The 25,556-nt window shown below is 41.2% G+C and overlaps 1 protein-coding gene across 2 annotated transcripts; it reads right to left on the minus strand.

The window, feature by feature from the left end:
• On the minus strand, positions 1-24,864 carry syt9b (synaptotagmin IXb). 2 transcript variants are annotated; one of them, XM_090211558.1, is made up of 8 exons: positions 24,354-24,834; positions 17,682-18,045; positions 17,039-17,579; positions 4,845-4,965; positions 4,219-4,390; positions 1,907-2,036; positions 883-1,002; positions 512-680 (listed from the first exon to the last, which is right to left on the minus strand). In XM_090211558.1, exons 1-8 carry the CDS (start codon positions 24,499-24,501, stop codon positions 606-608), a joined length of 1,671 nt encoding a protein of 556 aa, XP_090067684.1. In that variant the 5' UTR covers positions 24,502-24,834; the 3' UTR covers positions 512-605. The 2 variants fall into 2 exon arrangements, with proteins under 2 accessions (XP_021431265.1, XP_090067684.1); XM_021575590.3 differs by lacking the exon at positions 883-1,002 and having other exon boundaries at positions 1-680; positions 24,354-24,864.
• Positions 24,865-25,556: the final 692 nt, after the last annotated feature.

Here is a 25,556-nt window from a genome sequence, read left to right on the forward strand (position 1 = left end):
TACTATAGAAATATTTATTTAGTAACATCTGAATGGACAATTTACATACTAGGTCTTAGTTTCATGGTACATTTTGTGTTTACAGTATGCTAGTATTTCACATGTAATCAATCAAAGGTCATTAGAAATGACAATATTACAGGGAAAAAGAAAGAACCCATGCACTGTACCCAAAGAACAAATACCAATTCATTGTAACAATGTGTTATAAACAAGACATAAACAAGACTATACAGTTACCTCCCAATTGAAACTGGAACACTTTGTTGCGTTTTAAACAAATAGTACTAATGAATGGCCACTGGACATGCAGTTTACTAAATATGGTCCCCCATGCAAGAATGTCATGGAGGCACAGACTCTGCGGTGGGAGCACATAGGGCTGGTTTCTCGGACATGGTTTAAGCCTGGTCCTGGATCAAAAGCACTGTTAAATGGAGATTCTCTATGTAGCATGTTTCTTAGTACAGGACTAAGTCGGGGAAACTGAGTGTAACATCTACCATCAGCTTAATGCACTCTCCTACTCTTTTGATGCTGAGGCTCTCTGTTGATCCTCTTCTTCACCACCCTGTGTTCTCCACATAATAATAATAATAATAATATCATGGTGAGGGAGGAGTCTTCAGAGAGTTGGTGGAACCGCCCTGACTTCCACCTGCAGTCCCCTGGCCCACCCACTAGAGAACACAAAGATAGGAGACAGAAACACAGTCAGAGAGATGAACATAACAACCAGGCTACAGTATATGAGGTCTAGGAATACAATGGGCAGCTGAATTGCAAGAAGAGGAAAGATTCAGAAGTGAAATCTAATTTCGGCAAATGGAAACTAGGAGGCTGAAGTCACATAATGCACTCTGAAGATTTCATTCGTTTTACACAAACATTGTCCTCTGTGTGTACGGCCCGGCCCCCCTTTGCGTTCTGTTGCGCCTCTGTCCACAAATCAATTGTCACGCACTGTGCCTCCGCAATGCCATGCTCCGTTTCATAACAGCACTAATTCAATGTTTCATAACAACACTAATGCTCCGTTTCATAACAACACTAATTCAATGTTTCTACTTTTACAAGACCTCCAATTCAAATTGCAGTTCCTTTAACAACTAGCATGCATTTTCCAGCTGGCATTTAATAGCTTAAAAAGGATGGATGGATGGATGGGGAGAGAGAGAGAGAGAGAGAGAGAGAGAGAGGTCAGGTTTGAGCACAGTTTAAATGGCTGTTTTAGAGATAATATTAATAAAGAGGGTGTGGCCTGGGATGTGAATTATTGATGACAACTGTCTGTGGTCTTGAGGGTCAGCGAGTCTTGCACAAAGATTTCAAAACACCAAGGCATGAACAGCCGCCGGGGGAAATAATGAAAAGTCAAGTGTGTGTGCGTGTGTGCGTGCTTGCGTGTGGTTGATGGGTTAAGTAAGCTTCCGTTTGGTTCTGTTTGGTTCTAGTGAATACACCCCAGGCCTGATTGTGCAGCTACAATGTTAGTCAATGAATAGGCACTTCAGGTATTTCACTGTGTAGGCTGCATGACTGTAAATATTAGTCCAGAAACTGTTTCTGGTCAATTAATGAGGGTGTAGGAGTAGTGTTTCTAAATAGCTTAGTGAAGGAAGCCTCTTCCTCTCCCGCTACATGGATGGATTGTTGTGTTTATGGTACATCAAGTCAAGTAGGCATTTATGTTGTGTAATCCCGCTTGTCTTTTATTGTCCCTATACACGCTGGAGAAGGAGAGCTCTATCGCTTGTTGTCTACTTCCCTTTGAGATGTGTGGTCATAATGTCAAGGATTAAAGAGTCTTTCTTCCATCAGTATACACATTGACTCCCATAGACAGACGGACGGGCGGACATACAGTATTAATGGATTGACACACACACACACACACAAACTGTACCTCTACTAGGGGGTGCCAGTGAGCGATGGGCTTGCGGGGGTACGACAGCATCTCGTTCCAGTGGCCTCGACCCAGGCTCTCTGCCTCGTTGCCCACCCTACACACTCCAATGATCTCGTTGTGACCTACACTGTGGGATGGGGGTCACATCAAACATACAGTCTCATCAAAACCTTCTGTTTCCATACATGCACTCCCATTCATGTTTTTGTTTAAAATCATGTGGATTTGTGCTTGTCCACACATTTTCACTTAATGATAATAAAAATAATATCGTAAGTATGTCTTACAGAATAAAAAGCCCTGTAGGTTTGGTGTCCTGTCCAACAGCGTGTTCTTTGGTGTAATAATTATAGTGATGTTCGGCAGATTATATCAACTCATCAAATATTTACTCTGAACAGCATCAGGAGGCAAGGAGTCTGTACTCTGTGTTCTCCAGGCTTGTTCGTCAACCTTTTCATTTTTTTTAAATGTTGTTTTCACTCTCTCTCTATTGAGCTGGGTTAACAGAATGCCAGCTGCTTTCCAAACCCATGAACAACTAAAACGTGTTACACTTAGGGAGGCTCAGCTATGTGTTTGGATGTGTCTAATATACTGTTTTCTCAGTTTCTGTTCAGTATATCGTAGTCACCACAAACTTGTCGTCTATTTGCAGAAAATAAAACAGAAACTACTGCCATAACGATAGGGGGTTCAGTTCATAGAAGCTTTGAAAAATGTTTTCATGTACAGTGCCTTGCGAAAGTATTCGGCCCCCTCGAACTTTGCGACCTTTTGCCACATTTCAGGCTTCAAACATAAAGATATAAAACTGTATTTTTTTGTGAAGAATCAACAACAAGTGAGACACAATCATGAAGTGGAACGACATTTATTGGATATTTCAAACTTTTTTTAACAAATCAAAAACTGAAAAATTGTGCGTGCAAAATTATTCAGCCCCCTTAAGTTAATACTTTGTAGCGCCACCTTTTGCTGCGATTACAGCTGTAAGTCGCTTGGGGTATGTCTCTATCAGTTTTGCAAAACAGCTCGAGCTCAGTGAGGTTGGATGGAGAGCATTTGTGAACAGCAGTTTTCAGTTCTTTCCACACATTCTCGATTGGATTCAGGTCTGGACATTCTAACACCTGGATATGTTTATTTTTGAACCATTCCATTGTAGATTTTGCTTTATGTTTTGGATCATTGTCTTGTTGGAAGACAAATCTCCGTCCCAGTCTCAGGTCTTTTGCAGACTCCATCAGGTTTTCTTCCAGAATGGTCCTGTATTTGGCTCCATCCATCTTCCCATCAATTTTAACCATCTTCCCTGTCCCTGCTAAAGAAAAGCAGGCCCAAACCATGATGCTGCCACCACCATGTTTGACAGTGTTCAGGGTGATAAGCTGTGTTGCTTTTACGCCAAACATAACGTTTTGCATTGTTGCCAAAAAGTTCCATTTTGGTTTCATCTGACCAGAGCACCTTCTTCCACATGTTTGGTGTGTCTCCCAGGTGGCTTGTGGCAAACTTTAAACAACACTTTTTATGGATATCTTTAAGAAATGGCTTTCTTCTTGCCACTCTGCCATAAAGGCCAGATTTGTGCAATATACGACTGATTGTTGTCCTATGGACAGAGTCTCCCACCTCAGCTGTAGATCTCTGCAGTTCATCCAGAGTGATCATGGGCCTCTTGGCTGCATCTCTGATCAGACTTCTCCTTATATGAGCTGAAAGTTTAGAGGGACGGCCAGGTCTTGGTAGATTTGCAGTGGTCTGATACTCCTTCCATTTCAATATTATCGCTTGCACAGTGCTCCTTGGGATGTTTAAAGCTTGGGAAATATTTTTGTATCCAAATCCGGCTTTAAACTTCTTCACAACAGTATCTCGGACCTGCCTGGTGTGTTCCTTGTTCTTCATGATGCTCTCTGCGCTTTTGACGGACCTCTGAGACTATCACAGTGCAGGTGCATTTATACGGAGACTTGATTACACACAGGTGGATTGTATTTATCATCATTAGTCATTTAGGTCAACATTGGATCATTCAGAGATCCTCACTGAACTTCTGGAGAGCGTTTGCTGCACTGAAAGTAAAGGGGCTCAATAATTTTGCACGCCCAATTTTTCAGTTTTTGATTTGTTAAAAAAGTTTGAAATATCCAATAAATGTCGTTCCACTTCATGATTGTGTCCCACTTGTTGTTGATTCTTCACAAAAAAATACAGTTTTATATATTTATGTTTGAAGCCTGAAATGTGGCAAAAGGCCGCAAAGTTCAAGGGGGCCGAATACTTTCGCTAGGCACTGTATTTACCGATCGTAGTCCATCACTGCTATTAGGAGACTGATCTGATCAATGTTCTCAGGAGGGACATCAAATACTATGGCTTCGTTGTAGACTGGATTCAGAGTGTTTCGCTTGGTGGACGTTTTCCTCTTCTTCAACCTCCGTCCCTCACACATCAAAGACACCTTCACATAGGGATCTAGAGAGAGTTGGGACACAGGGAGGGAAAGGGTGTAACAGATGGGGTATGTCCGCATTAGGCCTCTGGTCAAAAGTACTGTACTATACAGGGAATAGGATGCCATTTCGGATGCAGACATGGCCTCCTCAACAGTCACGCTACGTTGAAATGTTTTGTCATGCCTTCTGCTCATTGGCCAATGTTATTAAAAGACCTGGAGACAGAAATTACAATTCCATTTGATATATTACCCTGTCATATTAGACTAGAGCCCCAGTCCCCACATTTTATTTTACCTTTATTTAACTAGTCAGTTAAGAACAAATTCTTATTTTCAATGACGGCCTAGGGTTAACTGCCTGTTCAGGGGCAGAACGACAGATGTGTACCTTGTCAACTCAGGGGTTTGAACTTGCAACCTTGCGGTTACAAGTCCAACGCTCTAACCACTAGGCTACCCTGCCGCCCCTACCTGAGGCTCCAGTGATGTCCATGGCTTTTAGGTTCCTAGCCTTGATCATTGTGATGGTCAGCCTTCCAGCCGTTGGTAGGTAACACAGGGAGAACATGAGATCGCCCAAGTCCACATTGTCCTACAAAGCAATGAAAACATCAGTGAAAAATGTTTAGTAACTGATGTCACCCCTCACGATGTTACCATACATTATAGCTCTGGCATCCCTGTTAGAGATTCTGCTGGTTCACAGTGAACCGTGTTTGAGTTAACAGGAAGAGCAGCACTCCAATTATCACCTTTGAAAATAGATTTTCTGTGAGAGAGTGATGCGTTCGTCAGACACCAGGATCACTCACAAGGTTAGTTACCGACAGGGAATATGGAGGCCACGAGTCTCACCTCCAGTTGAGGCATGCACCTCACAATGGTAGGTAACCCTGACAACCCTGTTAATCCTGTAGGTTTTAGAAGCTGGGAGCCCACTCTAAATAAGCAGCATCTTCAGGCTTGGCTAGCACTAGCCTGACATCTGAATTAAGCTTTGTGTGAGTGCGTGTTTGTGTGCGTGTCACCAGGTTGGTGGTACCTTAGTTGGGGAGGACGGGCTCGTGGTAATGGCTGGAGCTGAATAGGTGGAAAGGTATCAAATACATCAAACATGTGGTTTCCATGTGGTTGATGCCATTCCATTCCAGACATTATTATGAGCCGTCCTCCCCTCAGCAGCCCCCACTGGTGCAAGTGTGCTCCTTAACCCGTAGCTCTACAGGCATGTTATAACAGATCATTCCCCCTGTGTGAAGGTTCCTGTCAGCAGGCCCCTGGGCTCAGTGGGAGGGAAGCCCCATTATTCTGCATCAGCTGGAAAGGTCAGTCCAGCTCTCCACAGAGAAGCGCTCATTATCAGGACTGACCTGGTCACCTCCTGCCTGGTCAGTGGTCAGTCCCAGTATCACACACACACAGCCTCCCTGAGAAGCTAGCTAGCTCACACTCTGCTGGAGCTCTGTTGCCAGGGATATCCGGCTTCTCTGCCTGGCTGTCATGGCTCTGACAAGCCCATCGTCAATATTGGCAACTTGGTTTAGTTCCTCATATAGCACACTGTGTTCTCTATGGAATGGGTTTTACTAAGGGAATATGTTCACTGATGAAGTAACAGAAGTTTGAATATACTGAAAGGCAAACACAGCTCCATTTATGCTCATTGCTCACTCAATGATGACGGACCTGAATTGGAAAATGAATGTCTGTAGGAATAGTGTCCCAAAATGTGACTTCAAAAGCTAAGCTAAAAGTTTAAGAATAACATGCTGTCTGATGTGCTACATTATTCTAATGTGCTGTATATGAAAAATGCATGTTGCTATAAATGGGTCTCAACTCTGGTAGTTAATTACTTTGATGTTCCATTTCAAAGCCTCTAAAACACCTTGCATCACATCCACCAGAGATCAATGGACATGGTTGCTAAGGACACTAATAATGTAGGCTGTTTATTGTCTTATTCTTTGTGCATTGTAATTCATGTCCTGTCCTGCAAGGAATGTGAATGATTTTGGAGGTTGTTGTTGACTTAATTTTTTAGACCATGACATTGATAGGGAGTTTGAAAAAGGTCAGGTGCCATAGTGGAAAATGTAAAATTGGCACATCCATTCAAGCATCAATAAGTGTTCTTTCTGGATGGTTGTAATGGCAGATCTAATGCAATCTACTGTATCCAAAACAACATTAGGGCGCGCTAATACTGCTCTCTGGCCCGTGTCCAATATCACTATCAATTGAATCAAACAAAGGAGTTGATTTATCAAGGCTGTCAACATAGGGCAAGGAACCACAGTGACCTCTAACCTACATAATCATCAGTCCACACTTTGCAATACCGACATGGTCACTCAGAACGCACAGCATGAGGTTTCCATCGTAAAGTGGTACAATTCGCACACAGACATGCTCGGCCTCTGCGCGCACACACACACACACAAACACACACACACACACACGCAGAGGAGAGATTAGGGGTGGAACTATATAACCCATCCCTCTCAGACTAAATAATCAAATGAACCACTTCCATCTGCAGACTATAGCATAACAGTCCCCTCTATTCGTTGAAGCACTTCAATCAAGTCAGTGGTGGAATTATGGTAACTTGTGCTCTTTCCATGAAATTACACTGGAGCTCTAAAGGCCCCCAATATGGCTGAGTGAGAATGCTGGCAGTCTATCTTCTGTAATTATCCATCACCCTGGGATCTCGCTCTCTCTCTTTTTAAAGGGCCTCTTAATAGACAGGGTGTGTTGCTACCATGTTAGTAGAGAGAAACCGAGGGAGACAAAGGGAGATGGAAAGGGGAAATGGCTTTTCGATAGCCGGCGTGTGTAAGACCATGTCATCTTATTACAACATCAGTTGTGACCCACTGTGGAACGACATGATTCCCCACTTTAGCTGTGCTACCCTGGGCTGCTATCTGCTAAATGTACACCGACAGAATCAGAGTAAGCTAACACATTAGAACCACCTAAGGTAGTACTCATGTTTGACTAGTTAACAATAACAGAGTTTGGGATGATTCTGTTGTCATCTTGTGAATAAAATATTCTTAAAGGCCCAATGCAGGCATTTTATATCAATATCAAATCATTTCTGGGTAACAATGAAGTACTTTACTGTAATTGTGGGCAAAAATTATATTGAGCAAAAATGACTTATAATGACGAGGGGAAAACTGGAGTAAACTGAAAACTCTCTTTGTTATTGGTCTATTAACCAATTTACCACATGGTGACGCCACTATGGAAAGCCGAAACTTCCGCCCATGCAAACCTGCTGATTAGAAGGTCCTGTGTAGATTGTATTTTCAACCAGCAACTATCGGGAAATAACACTGATCCAATTTTTGGTAACACTTTATTAGGGAAGTCCATCTGTAGATACTCTACATCAGTAACATTTCAACTAACTATCTACTAACCCTTATCCTAACCCTAAACTTAACCATTATCCTAACCCTACACTTACCCTTATTCTAAACCTAATCCTAACCGTAACCTTAACAAGCAGTTTCTTACCAACGCTACATATTCGTTGCCAAACCCACTGTCTCCAGATCATCTATAAGTCTTTGCTAGGTAAAGCTCCACCTTATCTCAACTCACTGGTCACCATAGCAACACCCACCCGTAGCACGCGCTCCAACAGGTATATTTCACTGGTCATCCCCAAAGCCAACACCTCCTTTGGCCGCCTTTCCTTCCAGTTCTCTGCTGCCAATGACTGGAACGAATTACAAAAATCACTGACGCTGGAGACTTATCTCCCTCTCTAACTTTAGGCATCAGCTGTTAGAGCAGCTTACCGATCGCTGCAGCTGTACACAGCCCATCTCTAAATAGCCCATCCAACCAACTACCTACCTCATCCCCATATTTGTTTTTGTTTTTCTGCTCTTTTGCACACCAGTATTTCTACTTGCACATCCTCATCTGCACATCTATCACTCCAGTGTTAATTGCAAAATTGGAATTGCTTCGCCACTATTGGCCTATTTCTTGCCTTACCTCCTTACTTCAGTTGCACACACTGTATACACATTTTTCTATTGTGTTGACTGTACATTAGGATATGCATATTCTTGGTACCATTTGAAAGGAAACACGTTGAAGTTTGTGGAAATTAGATTTGAATGTAGGAGAAAATAACACAATAGATCTGGTAGAAGAAAATACAAAAGAAAAAAACAACTATTTTTTTCTACCACCATATTTGAAATGCAACAGAACAGGTCCTACATCTATCCACAAGATGGCAGCAGTGTATGTGCAAAGTTTCAGATGGATAACTTGAAGTATGAGCAAACTACATGACATTTAGTGTGAAGTCACCCAGGTATAATTGGGCAAATCGTGAAGGAGGCATTCACATTCATATTACATTTTTCTGCTAGGATATCGTCAAATCTGTATACTTGGACTTTGATTTAGCTTTTCCAGTATTAGTAGCCATATTATAAGTTCAACATTTGCAAAACAACCAGTTTTCATCACTTCATAACTCTCCATATTCTTATAATTTTTGTTCAAAATGAAAAGGCTTGATGTCGCACAAGGTTAGCAGCTACATTTTGCAACAGATACTGGGTTTCCAGATACTCCCGTAAAGCCCAGCCCATTGGCTATCTAGCTAGCTTTGCTTGACCCCGATTTGGTGCTTATTTGACAAAGTTACAGTCGATCAAGTGAAGACCGCCCGCATCATCTGCGTGCCATGAAGGAGTCGCTCTCTGAACAAATCTTGTGTCCTATAGGATATACTACACCCCTAATGATATAGTAAAGTCTGGTTACATTCTAGGATCTCTGAGGAATACATACGAATGTGATTTGACTGATTGAAACAATGTTTAGGGTTAGATTTTCCCAGACCCCTTTCTTTGCAAATTGAATGAGTGGAAATACAAAATTGATCGTGCATGCTATATGGATCTTTTTAGGATATGAAAAAGGATTTTATCTAACAAACAACACTTCATGTTATCTCTGGGACCCTTTGGATTATAAATCAGAGCAAGATTTCCAAATATAAGTACACATTTCACCTTCAGAGGTGAATTTATCAAACCTATCGTGGTGAAAAAAGTGTTTTGTTGTTAGGAGCTCTCCTCAAACAATAGCATGGCATTTTTTTCACAGTAATAGCTACTGTAAATTGGACAGTGCAGGTATATTAACAAGAATTTAAGCTTTCAGCCGATATAAGACACTTATGTACCGACACTTGTTGTTTCTCTAAAATCTGCGATGGTGACACAAGGCGCTGCACAACGGGACGCCTATCCCTAAGAATTAAATAAAGGTGAAATAAAAAATAAAGATAGTATGACCATCTGTGGAGCATCTACACAGACTATCCAAATAAAGTGTGACCAAATGCTTTTATAGTGTTAGTTTCATCAGCTGTTGTACAATATTATATAAAACACAGAAAACTGAATTTTGACTGCACTGGGCCTTTAATACTCAATGAACCTTGTGGGAATGTGAACATGTAACGTTCGTCGTTGGGAGAAAGAGAGGAGGACCAATGCGCAGCGTGGTAAGTGTTCATAGCTTTTAATGAAGTACTAGAACACTGAACAAAACAATGAATAACAAACGAACAGTCCCATAAGGTGGAAGACAAAAACACTAAACAGGAAATAAGCACCCACAACTTAAAAGTGAAACACAGAAATCCCAAATCATCGAAAAAAGAACATAGACAACCCACCCAACTCACGCCCTGACCATACTAAAACAAAGACATAACAAAATAACTAAGGTCAGAACGTGAGAGAACAACATTTGGATGTGTTGCTTTTCAGTGGTGACAGGTCTTCTCTCAGCAGTTGGCCTAGTAAATCATCCTGATTGACCTTTTCCTCTTCCCTCTGTCATTCTCTCAACCTGATAAATGGATTGCCCTTTACGTACTTTACTCCTCAATATATTTATATTACTTACTTAATTCTCTTCATTCCTGGAGGGCCTGAATATATTTATAGATTACCTTAAAATAGTTGAAAAACAAAAATGCAGAGCTGCATCACTCTCATAGGCCTAGATAATGCCTTAAAAATGGAATCAATAATAGTGAAACTGCCAAGTCCGTTGGCGAAGTTACTGCAAACAATGAATACTGTTTTTTTCTAGCTCGTTCCAGTCGCTACCTGCAGCGAACTGAAAAGACGAGCGACCTAGGGATGTGTGTGCTTTGGGGACCTTTAACAGAATGTGACTGGCAGAACGGGTGTTGTATGTGGGGGATGAGGGCTGCAGTAGATATCTCAGATAGGGGGGAGTGAGTCCTAAGAGGATTTTTAAAATAAGCAACAACCAGTGGGGCCTGCGACGGATATACAGAGACGACCAGTTTACAGAGGAGTATGGAGTGCACTGATGAGTCCTATAAGGAGCATTGGTGGCAAATCTGATGGCTGAATGGTAAAGAACATGTAGCCACTCGAGCACCCTTACCTGCCGATCTATAAATTATGTCTCCATAATCTAGCATGGGAAGGATCGTCATCTGAATCAGGGTTAGTTCATCAGCTGGGGTGAACGAGGAGCGATTACGATAGAGGAAACCAAGTCTAGATTTAACTTTAGCCTGCAGCTTTGATATGTGCTGAGAGAAGGACAGTGTACCGTCTAGCCATACTCCCAAGTACTTGTATGAGGTGACTACCCCAAGCTCTAAACCCTCCGAGGTAGTCTTCTTGCCAAACTATATGACCTTTGTTTTGGAGGTGTTCAGAACAAGATTAAGGGCAGAGAAAGCTGGTTGGACACTTAAGAAAGCTTTTTTGTAGTGCATTAAACACAAAATCCAGGGAGGGGCTAGTTAAGTATAAGACTGTATCATCTGCAAATAAATGGATGAGAGAGCTTCCTACTGCCTGAGCTATGTTGTTGATGTAAAAACTTATTAGGGCTAGGGGTCCTGCTAGTGGGACAACTTCCAGTTAAACTGGAGTGCGCGCAATTCAAATTAATAATCATAAATAATATGGATTTTAAACATTTATGTACATTTATGTCTTATATCGGCTGAAAGCTTAAATTCTTGTTAATCTAACTGCACTGTCCGATTTACAGTAGCTATTACAGCGAAAACATGCCATGCGATTGTTTGAGGACGGCAACCCACATTAAAATATTTTTCCACCGGCACAGGTTTCATACATTCACAAATAACGATTAAATATTACTTACTTTTTGAAAATCTTCCTCTGATTTGTCATCCAAAGGGTCCCAGCTATAACATCTAGTGTTGATTTGTTTGATAAAATTCTTCTTTATATCTCAAAAAGTCTGTTTAGTTGGTGCCATCGATTTGAGTATTCCACTCGTTCAACATGCAGAGAAAGGAATCCGAAAATCTACCCCTAAACTTTGTTTCAACAAGTCAAAATAGGTTTCTAGTTACTCCTCAGATACCCTAAAATGTAATCAAACTATAATATTTCTTACGGAAAGAAGTATGTTCAATAGGAAACCGATTTTACCAGGTGTGTAATGTCTTAATAGCGCGCGCAAACACAAATTTCCAAGACTGTATCCTTCTGCTAAAACTGATATTTCTTATTTGTTTTTTAAGTTACAAGCCTTGAACATAGACTGCTGACACCCTGTGGAAGCCATAGGAATTGCATCCAGGGAGCTAATTTTCAATATTACCTTTCTTTTGAATGGTCTCTCAAAATAAAAAATTCTGGTGGTTTTTCTTTGGATTTTCTCCTACCATATCTATTGTATTATTTTCTCCTACATTATTTTAACATTTCTACACACTTAAGTGTTTTCTTTCCAATGGTACCAATTATGTGCATATCCTGGCTTCAGGGCCTGAGCTACAGACAGTTTACTTTGGGCACGTCATTCAGACAGTAAGTGGAGAAAAAAGGAGCCTAGTCCTATTAAGAAGAGTGTGGGGCCTAGGATCGAGCCTTGGGGTACACCCTTGGTAACAGGCAGTGGCAGAGACAGCAGATGTTCTGACTTAATACACAGCACTCTTGAGAGAGGTAGTTAGCAAACCAGGCCAAAGACCCCTCAGAGACACCAATACTCCTTAGCCGGCACACACACGGCCACACAGAGTTCAAGTAACAGACACATCTCAGCATGTTCAGAGGAGACTGCGTGAATCAGGCCTTCATGGTCGAATTTCTGCAAAGAAACCACTACTAAAAGTAAACCATATGCAATGGATCATGCCACACAGTCATTCTTTTAATAAAAAATCTTATCTAATTACAATATGTCCCAAGTTGGCTCAGATCAGTACTATTGAATGTTGTGGCAAGGACACAGATTACTGCGCTCTTTGTAATCTTTGTTATAACAGCCCAACAATTAATGTGAATCTGAAGAGGCTATTGGTCTTCTACTGAGTTCTAGAATAGTTTAGTTAAGCTGTGTCTAATTAATAGTTTTACCAAAGTGGTAAACAGCAACAGGTCCCTCCATCCGTACAGATCCAGATCCTTCATCTTCCTGACAGGATAAACCGCCATTGATCCTGTTCTATTGTCTAACGGTTCAATTCAACACTCATAAAGGTGGCTGTCTGACCTAGAGGCTTATAGAGACCGAGTAAAAGGTTTGGAGCTGGTGCACTTGTATGGGTATTTGTATCTCTCTCTGGCCCTGGAAGGTGTGGGATATGGTAAAAAAAAAACATTTCAAACATGTAGCATTACTTGTAATTTATGTTATCAAATAAGTAGGTGGTGTGTAACATTTTCAAACACTATTCTTGACCTCCTTACTCTTCATGCGATCCTACAGTTTTTGTTTATGGAGATGAAGCACTTTAAGGCCAAATGTGATGCCAGGTTACAGCTTTTATGTTACATATGGGTTGTTTGAAACCCAACTTCACCCTGAGGTATGATTTATGCATGGACTAGTGCTTGGACTTCTGATGTCCCATGCTCTGTTCCCAGAGGGGCTGGCCCAGTTGGCTGAGTGGCTGTGTGTGTGTATTTGTGTACATTATGTTTGTCTACATTATGTCTGTGTGTGTGTGGCCGTTTGTGTGTGGGTACTTGCTTACACTTTAAGGCAAACCTATGGCTCCCAAGTGAGCTCACCCGCATGATACAGGGTGTAGATTATTTTTTATTTTATTTTTTATCTAGGAAGTCGCCAAGCTTGACATTCTCTGAGAGTCAACATGTGAAAGTCTGACCTGAGGAAAGCTGTGAAAATATCTACTCTAAGTCCGACCTTATTTAAAGTGACTGGCTGTGAATGGATTGATAGCTCTTAGATCTGTCTTTAATTTGCCTTCAATCTTCCACTAACCCTCTCCACGTCATACCTTTTAGCACTTCTAATCCAAATGCACAGAAATATGAAGAGTTGAAGTCGGATGTTTACATACACTTTAGCCAAATACATTTAAACTCAGTTTTTTACAATTCCTGACATTTAATCCGAGTAAAGATTCCCTGTCTTAGGTCAGTTATGATCACCACTTTATTTTAAGAATGTGAAATGCCATAATGATAGTAGAGAGAATGATTTATTTCAGCTTTTATTTCTTTCATCACATTCCCAGACGGGTCAGAAGTTTACATACCCCCAGTTAGTATTTGGTAGCATTGCCTTTAAATTGTTTAACTTGAGTCAAACGTTCCACAAGATTTGCACAATAAGTTGGGTGGCCCGTTCCTCCTGACAGAGCTGGTGTAACGTAGTCAGGTTTGTAGGCCTCCTTGCTCACACACGCTTTTTCAGTTCTGCCCACAAATGTTCTATAGGACTGAGGTCAGAGCTTTGTGATGGCCACTCCAATACCTTGACTTTGTTGTCCTTAAGCCATTTTGCCACAACTTTGGAAGTATGCTTGGGGTCATTGTCCATTTGGAAGACCCATTTTGCGACCAAGCTTTAACTTCCTAACTGATGTCTTGAGAGTTGCTTCAATATATCCACATAATTTTTCTCCCTCATGATGCCATCTATTTTTTGAAGTGCACCAGTCCCTCCTGCAGCAAAGCACCCCCACAACACGATGCTGCCAGCCCCGTTCTTCACGGTTGGGATGGTGTTCTTCGGCTTGTAAGCTTCCCCTTTTCCTCCAAGCATATTGATGGTCATTATGGCCAAACAGTTGTATTTTTTTCAGACCAGAGGACATTTCTCCAAAAAGTACAATCTTTGTCGCCATGTGCAGTTTGGCTTTTTTAAGCTGGTTTTGGAGCAGTGGCTTCTTCCTTGCTGAGCGGCCTTTCAGTTTATATCGATATAGGACTTGTTTTACTGTGGATATAGATACTTTTGTAACTGTTTCCTCCAGCATCTTCAGAAGGTCCTTTGCTGTTGTTCTGAGATTGATTTGCACTTTTCGCACCAAAGTACGTTCATCTCTAGGAGACAGAATGTGTCTCCTTCCTGAGCGGTATGACGGCTGCGTGGTTGTTCCCAAAGATGAACCAGACTTGTGGAAGTCTACAATTGTTTTTCTGAGGTCTTGGCTGATTTCTTTAGATTTTCCCATGATGTCAAGCAAAGAGGCACTGAGTTTGAAGGTAGGCCTTGAAATACATCCACAGGTACACCTCCAATTGACTCCAATGATGTCAATTAGCCTATCAGAAGCTTATAAAGCCATGACACTGGAATTGTGATACAGTGAATTATAAGTGAAATAATTTGTCTGTAAATAATTGTTGGAAAAATGACTTGTGTCATGCACACAGTAGATGTCTTAACCAACTTTCCAAAACTACAGTTAGTTAACAAGAAATTTGTGGAGGAGTTGAAAAACGAGCTTTCATACTCCAACCTAACTGTATGTAAACTTCCGACTTCAACTGTACTTGTACAGGTTGTTCATCTACATGGGTACTAATTATAGATCTATATTAAAATGCATCTTGCCCTGTGTAGAGCCAATGGCAGAAAGTACCTAGACTTAATTGTCCTTAAGGAATTGCCTAATCATACTATTGATTAAATTAAATCCCTACACTGGTGGTAAATCATGGGATCCTGACTTCTATCGGAAGTGAATATTAACACATGTAAAAAAAGAGCATGGCCCTACAGGCAGACAGTAGATAGATATACAGTACAGTACTGGAGTCACTGACATGTCAGAAAGGCTCTAGAGTCTCAATTGTCTGTTTCAATAGAAGTCTACAGTCTCATTGGAGTCTCACTGAAGAAAGAAGGACTATGGTATCATTGAAGGATTGTAAGTAGTCTCAGTGATATACATATCTATACACTATCAGTCAAAAGTTTGGACGCACGCACTCATGCACAGGTTTTTCTTTATTTTTACTGTCTTCTACATTGTAGAATAATAGTGAAGACATTAAAACTATGAAATAAAACATATGGAATCATGTAGTACCCAAAAAAGTGTTAAACAAATGAAAATATATTTGAGATGTGAGTTTCTTCAAATAGACACCCTTTGCCTTGATGACATCTTTGCACACTCTTGGCATTCTCTCAACCAGCTTCATGTGGTAGTCACCTGGAATGCATTTCAATTAACAGGTGTGTCTTGTTAAAAGTTCATTTTTGGAATTTCTTTCCTTCCTAATGTGTTTGAGCCAATCAGTTGTGTTGTAACAAGGTAGGGGTGGTGTACAGAAGATAGCCCTATTTGATAAAAGACCAAGTCCAAATTATGGTAAGAACAGCACAAATAAGCAAAAATAAATGACAGTCCATCATTAATTTAAGACATGAAGGTCAGTCAATCCAGAACAAGTGCAGTCGCAAAAACCATCAAGCGCTGTTATGAAACTAGCTCTCATGAGGACTGCCACAGGAAAAAAAATAAACTTTTACAAATTAAATTTAAAAATGAACTTTTAACAAGGCACACCTGTTAATTGAAATGCATTCCAGGTGACTACCTCATGGAACTGGTTGAGAGAATGCCAAGAGTGTGCAAAGTTATCATCAAGGCAAAGGGTGGCTACTTTGAAGAATCTCAAATATAAAATATATTTTGATTTGTTGAACACTTTTTTTGCTTACTACATGATTCCATATGTGTTATTTCATAGTTTTGATGTCTTCACTATTATTCTACAATGTAGAAGACAGTAAAAATAAAGAAAAACCTGTGCATGAGTGCGTGTGTCCAAACTTTCGACTGATACTGTATATATTTCACTGAGACTACAGTCCTTCCTTGAGACTGCAGACTATTTACAATCCTTCAATGACACCATAGTCCTTATTTCTTCAGTGAGACTCCAATGAGACTGTAGAAGCCTCCAGAGCCTTTCTAACATGTCCAGTGAGATTCAATGGAACAGGCGAAACCTTCAGTATGCTACAACTCCCTATAGTAATCCATGTAGTCCATGTGAATAATCTAGACAATCTCCAGCTCTGTATCCTCTCATGTAAAAGCAGCCTCTTTACTGCCAAATGAAATGTAGGTCACTACCCCATGTGTTTCCTGGTGTGATCATGTATTATTCACCCATCTAAGTATATTTTTATGTTAGCCTTCTTTTAACACCATGGGGGTGGTTCTTGGGGAACAGTGACTCCCCACTAAACTCTCTTAGATAATGTCTCCTTATTCACTAATTCATTAAGTCACAATTGTGCATTTATTGTTGCTTGTCTATGTACCTAAGACAATATGAAGTGTATTGAGAGACATAAAGAGGTTAGCTTACCGAGGTGACGTACTGGATGTCCCTACAGAGTTTAGTCTCTCTGGGGAAGTCTGCTAGGTCCAGGAAGTTATCCACCACCACCTGGCCAATGATGTCGTGGCGGGAGAAGCGGTCAAAGTCGTAGACACTGAAGTGCAGTTTGCGTGTGGGCAGCTCAGTGTAGGCCACAGGGAACAGGAAGACCTCATCGAACACGGGGTTGAGGGTCTTGCGGTGAACCTTGGTCTGGTGCTTGGTCTTGCGGTCGGGGAGCAGGTAGATTTTGATATAAGGGTCAGAGGTTCCTGTGAAGTCCTTGGCCGGTAAATCCTGGGCCTTGTGGATCTTGATGATGAGCTGCTCCAGGTCACAGTCGAACTTGAGGATGAAGTGTATCCGGCCGCAGCTGTCGGCCCTCCTGCCGTCGTCCGTGTCCACGGAGTGCTGCTTATAGAGCTCAGGTTTGATCCGGCCCAGAGTGGCCAGGGACTCCTGTCTCTGGAACTGGCCCATGTTGAAGTCTGGGTTGGACAGGTTCATCTGGCGACGGAATGAGTTGTGCCTACAGAGGGTAGAGAAACCAGTTATCATTAGCTATCTATAGACCTAATGCAACAGGGTTAGTTGAATTGCCTTGTTATTGTTTCTGTTTTGTGGGGCTGACCGAACAGAGGAGGTGGGTTCAGTGATCTGGCGCTGCACCCGGGCAATGTGGCGGATGTGGTTCTCCTTGGGCTTGGACTGGACCTCCAGGGGGATGTCTGGGGACGTGTGGCTGATCTTCATGGCTGACTCTGGTGCTAAAAGGCCTGAGGGCTCCTTGACACAGTCCTCGCTGTATTCATTCTCCACCCCATCCATCTCCATCAGGACTGGCTGCTGGTCCCCGTGGCCATCCTTCAAGCCCTCGGGAAGGCCACGGTCGCACCACGGCACCCAGCACAGCTTCCATGAAAAGAAGAGTGAGACCCCAAAAAGAGCCAGGCCACAGGTGGTCACCAACAGTGACAGCAGGCTCACCGAGACATCTGGACAGACAGAACCATTGTGAGAGATGGAATTAGGGCAAGTCAGGGGATAGTACAAAGATATTTTTTGTATTGATATCAACATATTATTATGCTATTGACTTTTCTTTATATCTCTCAATGTTTTCCTCATCTTGATGTTGCACAAAAATGTGTACTTTATCATAAACATGACTGTAAGGAAAGACGTAAGGACAATTTGATGGACATTGTCCTCTGGATTTTAAGGCGAGGCCTGCAATTGTATACATTAGCAAGGGATGAAAAACTCAGATGGGTTTTAGCAGGTTATAGAGTCCTGCTCAGTCAACATTAACTCATCAGTAAGTCCTCCCATCTCAAATGGCCTCTCACAGACAGTGAAAGGGAACAGGCTTTTGTCTGAGATGGAACACACCAGGCTATCAGTATAAGTTCCAGTTCTCAGAAAGAGCATCTCACTACCTGATGAATGAGCTCACCCTGTCTCTGTATGGTCCCGTGTGGCTCAGTTGGTAGAGCATGGCGCTTGCAACGCCAGGGTTTGTGGGTTCGATTTCAATGGGAACCAGTACGAGAAAATGTATGAACTCACTACTGTAAGTTGCTCTGGATAAGAGCGTCTACTAAAATGTTAATGTAGTGTCTCCCCTCCCCAGTCATTGTGAATCAGGCTATACATACACCTAGTGCTTTTGGTCCACAGTGAATAAGCCCCTGTCAGTGTCCTGCAACTGCCATAGCTTCCAATCAGATCTATTGTGTACACTGTCTCTCGGCCATACTTCCCTTTGATTATCTAGAGCAGTGGAGGGAAATGGAGCCTCATTTGGTGTTGAGTTATTCCTCCCACCACTCCATCCTGGTTGGGCTTTGCAGCTCTGCAGTACACATTCACAGTGTGCAGCCAGGGATCCATGGGCTCATTGGGCTGGCCCACATACTGCACTGGAGACCAACTGTGGCTTCTGCACTAAGCCATAGATAGATGGCATGCCCAGACATTGTGGGACCAGTTTTTGAGGATTCACTCATCTGGTTGTCTGCTATTTTGACGATCTTTGGTATATTTAAATTTGGCTGTTTTAAAAAGAGAAGAAATCAAGGACACTATATGAGGAGTTTGGAAGCAGAATTGCTCTTTCCCTTGCTATTTGAATGTATGAAAGTTGTTGTCCCACCAAACTCCCAGCCCTCCTGGGACAAATCTGCTCTTCCTATCCTAAAACTGACAAGGTGCAATCAATATAATGTGCTCTAAATACCACTGCCTCTAATTAAATCTGCAGCTCAATTCATTACAAACACGACACAGGGTTAAAGTTAAAAACTTTCTCAAAGGAACACTGACTGACATGTTTAATTAGCACTGGCTTAATTATTTTAATTATTCATATTGTATTAATCAACCACCCAGCAACCACCCAACACTAGCACACACACACACACACACACACACACACACACACACAACCCAAATGTGTAGACATGCTGATTTCACATGTGCAAATCATTTTTTATAATTGTATCTCCAGTATGTATAGGACTATGTGTATTCAATGTACTAATTAGGCAGCCCTGCTATGGTTGCGTTTGCTCATACTGTGGATTAGAGAACACGTTATGGTGGAACAACATGTGGTGCCCTTGATAGGGTCTATCCATATAAATGAATTGAACCTCTCTGATATTTCACACTGTAAGCATAATAGATCCTGTGTTCCATTTCAGACAGGCAGAAGCTCAGACAGGCTATGAGAGCAACGTGTGAAAACAGCTTTTAAAAGAAGCCAAGGTTAAAATGACAAAAAACGCTCCTACAATTCAAGATCCACAGTCTGTCAAAGAATGTGTGAAAGATTATTTATTTACAGTATGTCTGCTAAACTATCAAATTAGTGTCTGACAGTTTATGGAATCACACATTTTCTCACATATTTCAATACAATATTTTATAAACAGGTGTTTGAACTGAAATTATTTACCAATTGTCTTGTTCTGAACAGAACCATCATTTTTTTTTGTCCAGTTCCACTGTTCTGACCAGAAAAATACAGTTCTGAACAGATTTGAACCCCAAAAAAGTAACAGTTTATATTGTTATTTCTGTTCATTTTTAAACCTCTGAAATCATAGCTCGACATGAAATTACTTCACAAATGGATAGAGCAGGTTTCTATGGAGCAGGGCAGGCTATCTACATGCAGTGGACAGACAAGTGTAGTGTAGGATGAGAGATGCAACTGAAATTCGTGGGTGAGGAGAGCACTGTGCATGATGCACTGGGCATCTTGTTGTTATGACATGCATTATCTGGATTAGGTCCACAGAATTGTACCTACAGAGGAGTGCTTCTATGAAGGAACTTTGGATGTCTTTGAGTTGGCTTAACTAACATTTTGACCAGAGCTAGCCCTTTATCATGACTCTCAGTTCCATTACATTACACATAATGCCACCTAGAGCTGATGAGAGCTAGACCAGAGCTAGCTAGCTAACTAACAAGCTTGTGTGTGCAGAGTAGCACCAGGGGCGTAGGCATGGGATGGAGCAAAAACAAAAATAATATACATTATTATGACAAAACTATGCTTCTGAGGGAGGGGGAGGGGCATGGGGAGGGTCAGGTAGCCTACACACACACTGGCAAAGATTTTCAGCTGTCAGGCATGAAGACACTGGAATAAGTTTCTGAGTGACAAAGTCAGGGCTTTGCATAGGTGCTTTGTTATGTTTTTTAAAGAAAAAAATCCCTGGAATGTAAAATAACATTATTACCAGTTCCCATGCCTTTTCTGTTCCGGAACAGTATAGATCATTTTTGTTCTCGGTTCCGGTTCTGTTCCTATTTTTATTTTTTATTTTATGGTTTTTGGTTCTGTTCCTTGAACCGGTTCCAACCCCTGCTTATAAATTATGTGTGTAAAAACAATCAAATGTAAAGGCACCAACAGTCTTGAGAAATACTGTATTGGGAACTATTTTATGACATTCATGACATTTTTTACTATTTATTTGCCAAACTTCAGGCCACTGTCCCCTCGGCCTCTGAACATCACAGGGAAAAGATACTTACATCCTTGTGATCATCATGGATAGATATTTATTGCACAGAATATCATTTGTCTCTAGCATAAAGGTCAAAGGTTGATGTCAAGGTCAAATTGACTTCAAATTGACTTCAGATGAAGTGTTGCTCATCACAGTTTATATGTGATCAGCACCATTCCTGTGCAGAAAGCAGCTTGTTTCTCGACCAAGGTTATATACGGTAGAACAATGTCAAGGTAAAATTGCGGGGGTCAAATTGCAGGGGTCAAATTGCGGGTCAAATTTACCCAGAACATCATGTATGTCACTAATTTTGTATTAATTAATTGTTTTACCAGTTTGAGAACCATATGTCGGAAAGTAGATGAAGGGTCATAGTGGAAAAGTTACGTAAAATAGTATTTCTGTTCTGGGTCAATTTGACCTGAAACATAAAGGAAGGGTTAAACAACGTAAATGTAAACAAACATTGCACAGCTTCAAAACATAGTTAAAACTGTATTTTGTTATATCATGGAGGCTCAGTCCTTGCATCCATAGCTCTGTCTATGAATTTAAAAGTGGCTACATTTCTCCCATCCCTCATCCTTTTACCAAAACAGTGGCGTCCAAGTGTATCTCCTGCTGTTAGGGAAGACATGTTTACTGATTGATCAATTATTACTGATACTTTGACACTTCACATGGATGCTGCATAAAAACCATTCACTTATTGCATTCAGTGGGTGCTAAAGTAACAATCAAGCTGACAAACCTCTGATTTAATCCTGAGATTTTGATGAAGAAATGTTGGATAATCACTAACATTACATGGGCTATAGCAAGAAAGATTAGATTGAGAACCACTGTGACGTGAAGTTTAATGCAGGACGTATGCGGAAGACGGAGACCAACTCAGTGGTCTTGTGAGCCCTGAAATTAGAAGGTTGGGAGTTCGATCCGGAGCCGAGACATACAAAATACTGTAAAAATGGGACCAAGTGCCTCTTTGCTTGGCACTCAGCATTAAGGAAATAGATTGAGGGTAAGGCCCTGTGATAGAAAAGCTTCCTGTCCAGGGGCTGTGTTTGTACATCAAGCTGCCTCACACTACAGAAACAGGAGACAGGCATGAACATAAACATGATCCTAAGAAGCTTTTTGAAGTGCCTCATTCTGTTGAGAGTACACTCTTGGAAAAAGGGGTTCCAACAGGGTTCTGCGGCTGTCCCCATAGGAGAACGCTTTTTGGTTCCAGGTAAAACCCTTTTTGGATACAGGTAGAACTCTTTTGGGTTCCATGTACAACCCTCTGTGGAAAGAGTTCTACCTGGAGCCAAAAGGGGTTCTTCAATGTTTACTCCTATGGGGACAGCCGAAGAACTCTTTTTGGTTCTAGATAGCACCCTTTTTTTAGGAGTGTAGGGATTTCATCACTGAATGATCACATTAGTTCTATATAATGTTTTATAATATTCATCGTCCTCACAGATCCGTACACATCCACAACACTCAGTAGGTTTTGATCTACTAAAGTTTAGATTTTCATGAAGTTGAGATACTTTGGCGATAAATGGCCCTCTGAGGGTCCTAGCTGCCCCCTTGTGGTCTCATTATAGAAGACTCCTACACCATACAGGCCTGTAGGCAGTGGGTCATATTGGCTCTCCCATTAGACCCATTGTGTTGTTTATATTAGTCTGCTACTCATCCATAGAGAGGGGAAGTCCAGGTTGTGGCCTTTCATTAAACAGTTGTCTAGTTCCTCTAGGGAAGCACACTGACTGTCATGGTTCAATAAACCTACAGCAGCAGCACCACCAACATTATGTCAATAAGTCACAATTGCAAAGGTGAGAGGTCATTTTGATATGGGGGATTGAGAGACTAGAGAGAGAGGGACCTTTAGAACCGATTGATTGTTTTTCCCCTAGAAGGGCTGCAGTAACAGATTGTTGGATCCACAGAAAGCTACTGGTTACTGACACTGCTATCCCACTGCCACAGAGAGAGGCTCTGTTAAGCACGAGAAGATTGTGTGAGAATCACAGAAAGAGAAGTTTCCTTAACCTCATCTCTGTCCTTGATGGATTTGGATGTAAATTACCAGAGGATGTGATATGGACTTTTCTCATCTGTCCATTGCCCGTAGGCATTTCATACCAGCAGTTTATGCAGCTTTATGGCCACTTATTTTCTGACTAAAAATCCTATTTGTAACTGTCCAGACCAGATTAGACTCTTTCCACAAGTGGGCCTGACCAAAACCAAAGCATCAAGTTTCATAGTGGTCCTCTATTATTCAGATATGGATGGCAACATGGGAGGGTCAAAACTAGTTCCCACCCTTTCCTGGGCGGTTTTAATAGCTTTACATCTATAAAACGTTGCTTATGTGGAGCAACCTGCAGTAAATAGGTCACAGAGTAACTGGGAAAAGATCTGTTAGCAGAACTTCTGTAGGATCATGCATGTTTAATGGAATTTGTAACATGTTTAATAAACGCATCAGTCAAGCCCAGTAGCTAACCTACGGTGTAACAAGAGACCTCACATACCACTCTGGTCTGTGACTTGATAGTGTGTGGTGGTTGGACTGAGGTACCAACAAAATTTCCATTTGATCAATCATCACTATTTGTCACTTAAAGGTAATTTAGTTGTCAAAGTCAATATACAGCTGAAATGAATAATAAATAAACAGTCAAATTAACATTTAGAATATAACACACTTAGAATAATTTAGAGTGCTGCTGTCACTGGATGGTTGTGTGACCCAGGGAGCAAGAACTTCAAAGCATTATGTTATCTGGGCAATGGTAAATGGGTGGGGCTCCTATCCCCTCCACTCTGTCAAAACACACACAAAGAAAACGTTCCTTTTGTGCTGCTGTAGACGCCTTGATGAACACAGGCAACCTCTTGTAGGATATTATAATTATTTTTTATTTTTTATTTAACCAGAGAAGTCACTAGCCTAAGTGTATGCCATTTGCCTAAGTAGTTTGCATTGTTTAAAAGGAAATGCACTATAGACTGCTATCCAGTTCTGGATAATATTGATATAGACTACTATGCAACACGTTTCTAAACCTCACTTTTCACTGGAAAAAAGTGTCTTGCAAAATGTTTTAAAACCACCGAATTTGCTATCATAACGCTCTTTTCAAAAGTGTGGATGATTAAAAATTCTGAGATTGAGTAATTGAGAAGTTTTAAATCTCACCATCCTGTACAAAATCTATCTCATTGTTATAGCTAAATCAAAATGTTGTATTTCACATTACTGCACAACATACCTGAGTCTGAGTATCTCGGTCTGGCAAGATCTCGAAAATAGTATATGAAATCCACACAATTGTCGTTTTGCACTTCGCCCCTAGAACATAGATCCGACAGCAGTTCTAGAGCCTTTCGACAAATCTCGTCCTCTCTGTCTCCAGGCATTTCCCACCAGCATCCTTCTGAATGGAGGGGCTCTTCCGCAGCTCCACACCACTCCTAACGCCTATCTAGACCCCGATCCCCGGTGCCGGGAGCAGAGAGTCATCCCAAAGAGCACTTTTTGCATACACCGTCATCACGCAAGCGGAGAGTGGAGAAAAGCTTTATCCAACTAAGTTTTACTCTGAAATATTACTTTAGTTTGAATATAAAGTGTGGAAATATTGTGCCACTGTTTGAATCCATCCACTGGCATTCGCTATCCTTCGTTGTGCGCTGTTCACTAGACTGTGGTGCTGAATTACAGAGCTGCGCTCGTCAAGGTCTTGAATGAATGGCTTTGACGGCGCTCAATTATTTCTCAATGCACAATGAATGTCCGTTCTGCCTACCCACCCCCCCCACTATTGTCCTCGCATTACAGCGCGTCCTATCGTTTCCTGCAGAGCAAGTGATGGAACAAGCAATACAAACACAGACATTGTGGTAAATCAATCGTTCAAGGTTTTTTGTTATTAAATGCTCAGTCGTGGATATTCAGTACGTTCAATGTTAAGTCTTCAAGTAGAGCTTTGATCATCTGACACTTTGTCTTTTTGTTACAGTCTACATCATTCTTGTATGTTCTTTATCCCTAAAGCAAAAACGTTTATATTCTGCTATGATTCATACTTTCTCCAATAGTTTATTCTTTAGAACCCAGTTTGTAATCTATGTAAAATGTTGGTAACTTAGTGCTGTGTTTAAAGCCTCTTGACAAGGCATTCAATTAAATGTTTTTATTCTCAATAGACTTACATGGATCAAGAATGGTTAACAAATATAAAAACCCCACAACTCTATTCCCTCTGAGTCACACAGTAATCCCAGCGTTGATTTGTCACTTTGTAAAGCACCATGTCTGACCTTTAGTCTCTAAGCTAATTAGGGGAAAGGACAGTAAATGTCAGCTGGTTGTAAAATAAGTAAATTAGCAAATTAAGGCCTTTTTCATGTACCCTAGCTATTCAACATGTAAGATATCAAAGAAATAACTTTTATAAAGGTATTAACTTCAA

Source organism: Oncorhynchus mykiss, chromosome 2 (genome assembly GCF_057628025.1).
Source record: "Oncorhynchus mykiss isolate SJ-2025 chromosome 2, ASM5762802v1, whole genome shotgun sequence".
NCBI lineage: Eukaryota > Metazoa > Chordata > Actinopteri > Salmoniformes > Salmonidae > Oncorhynchus > Oncorhynchus mykiss.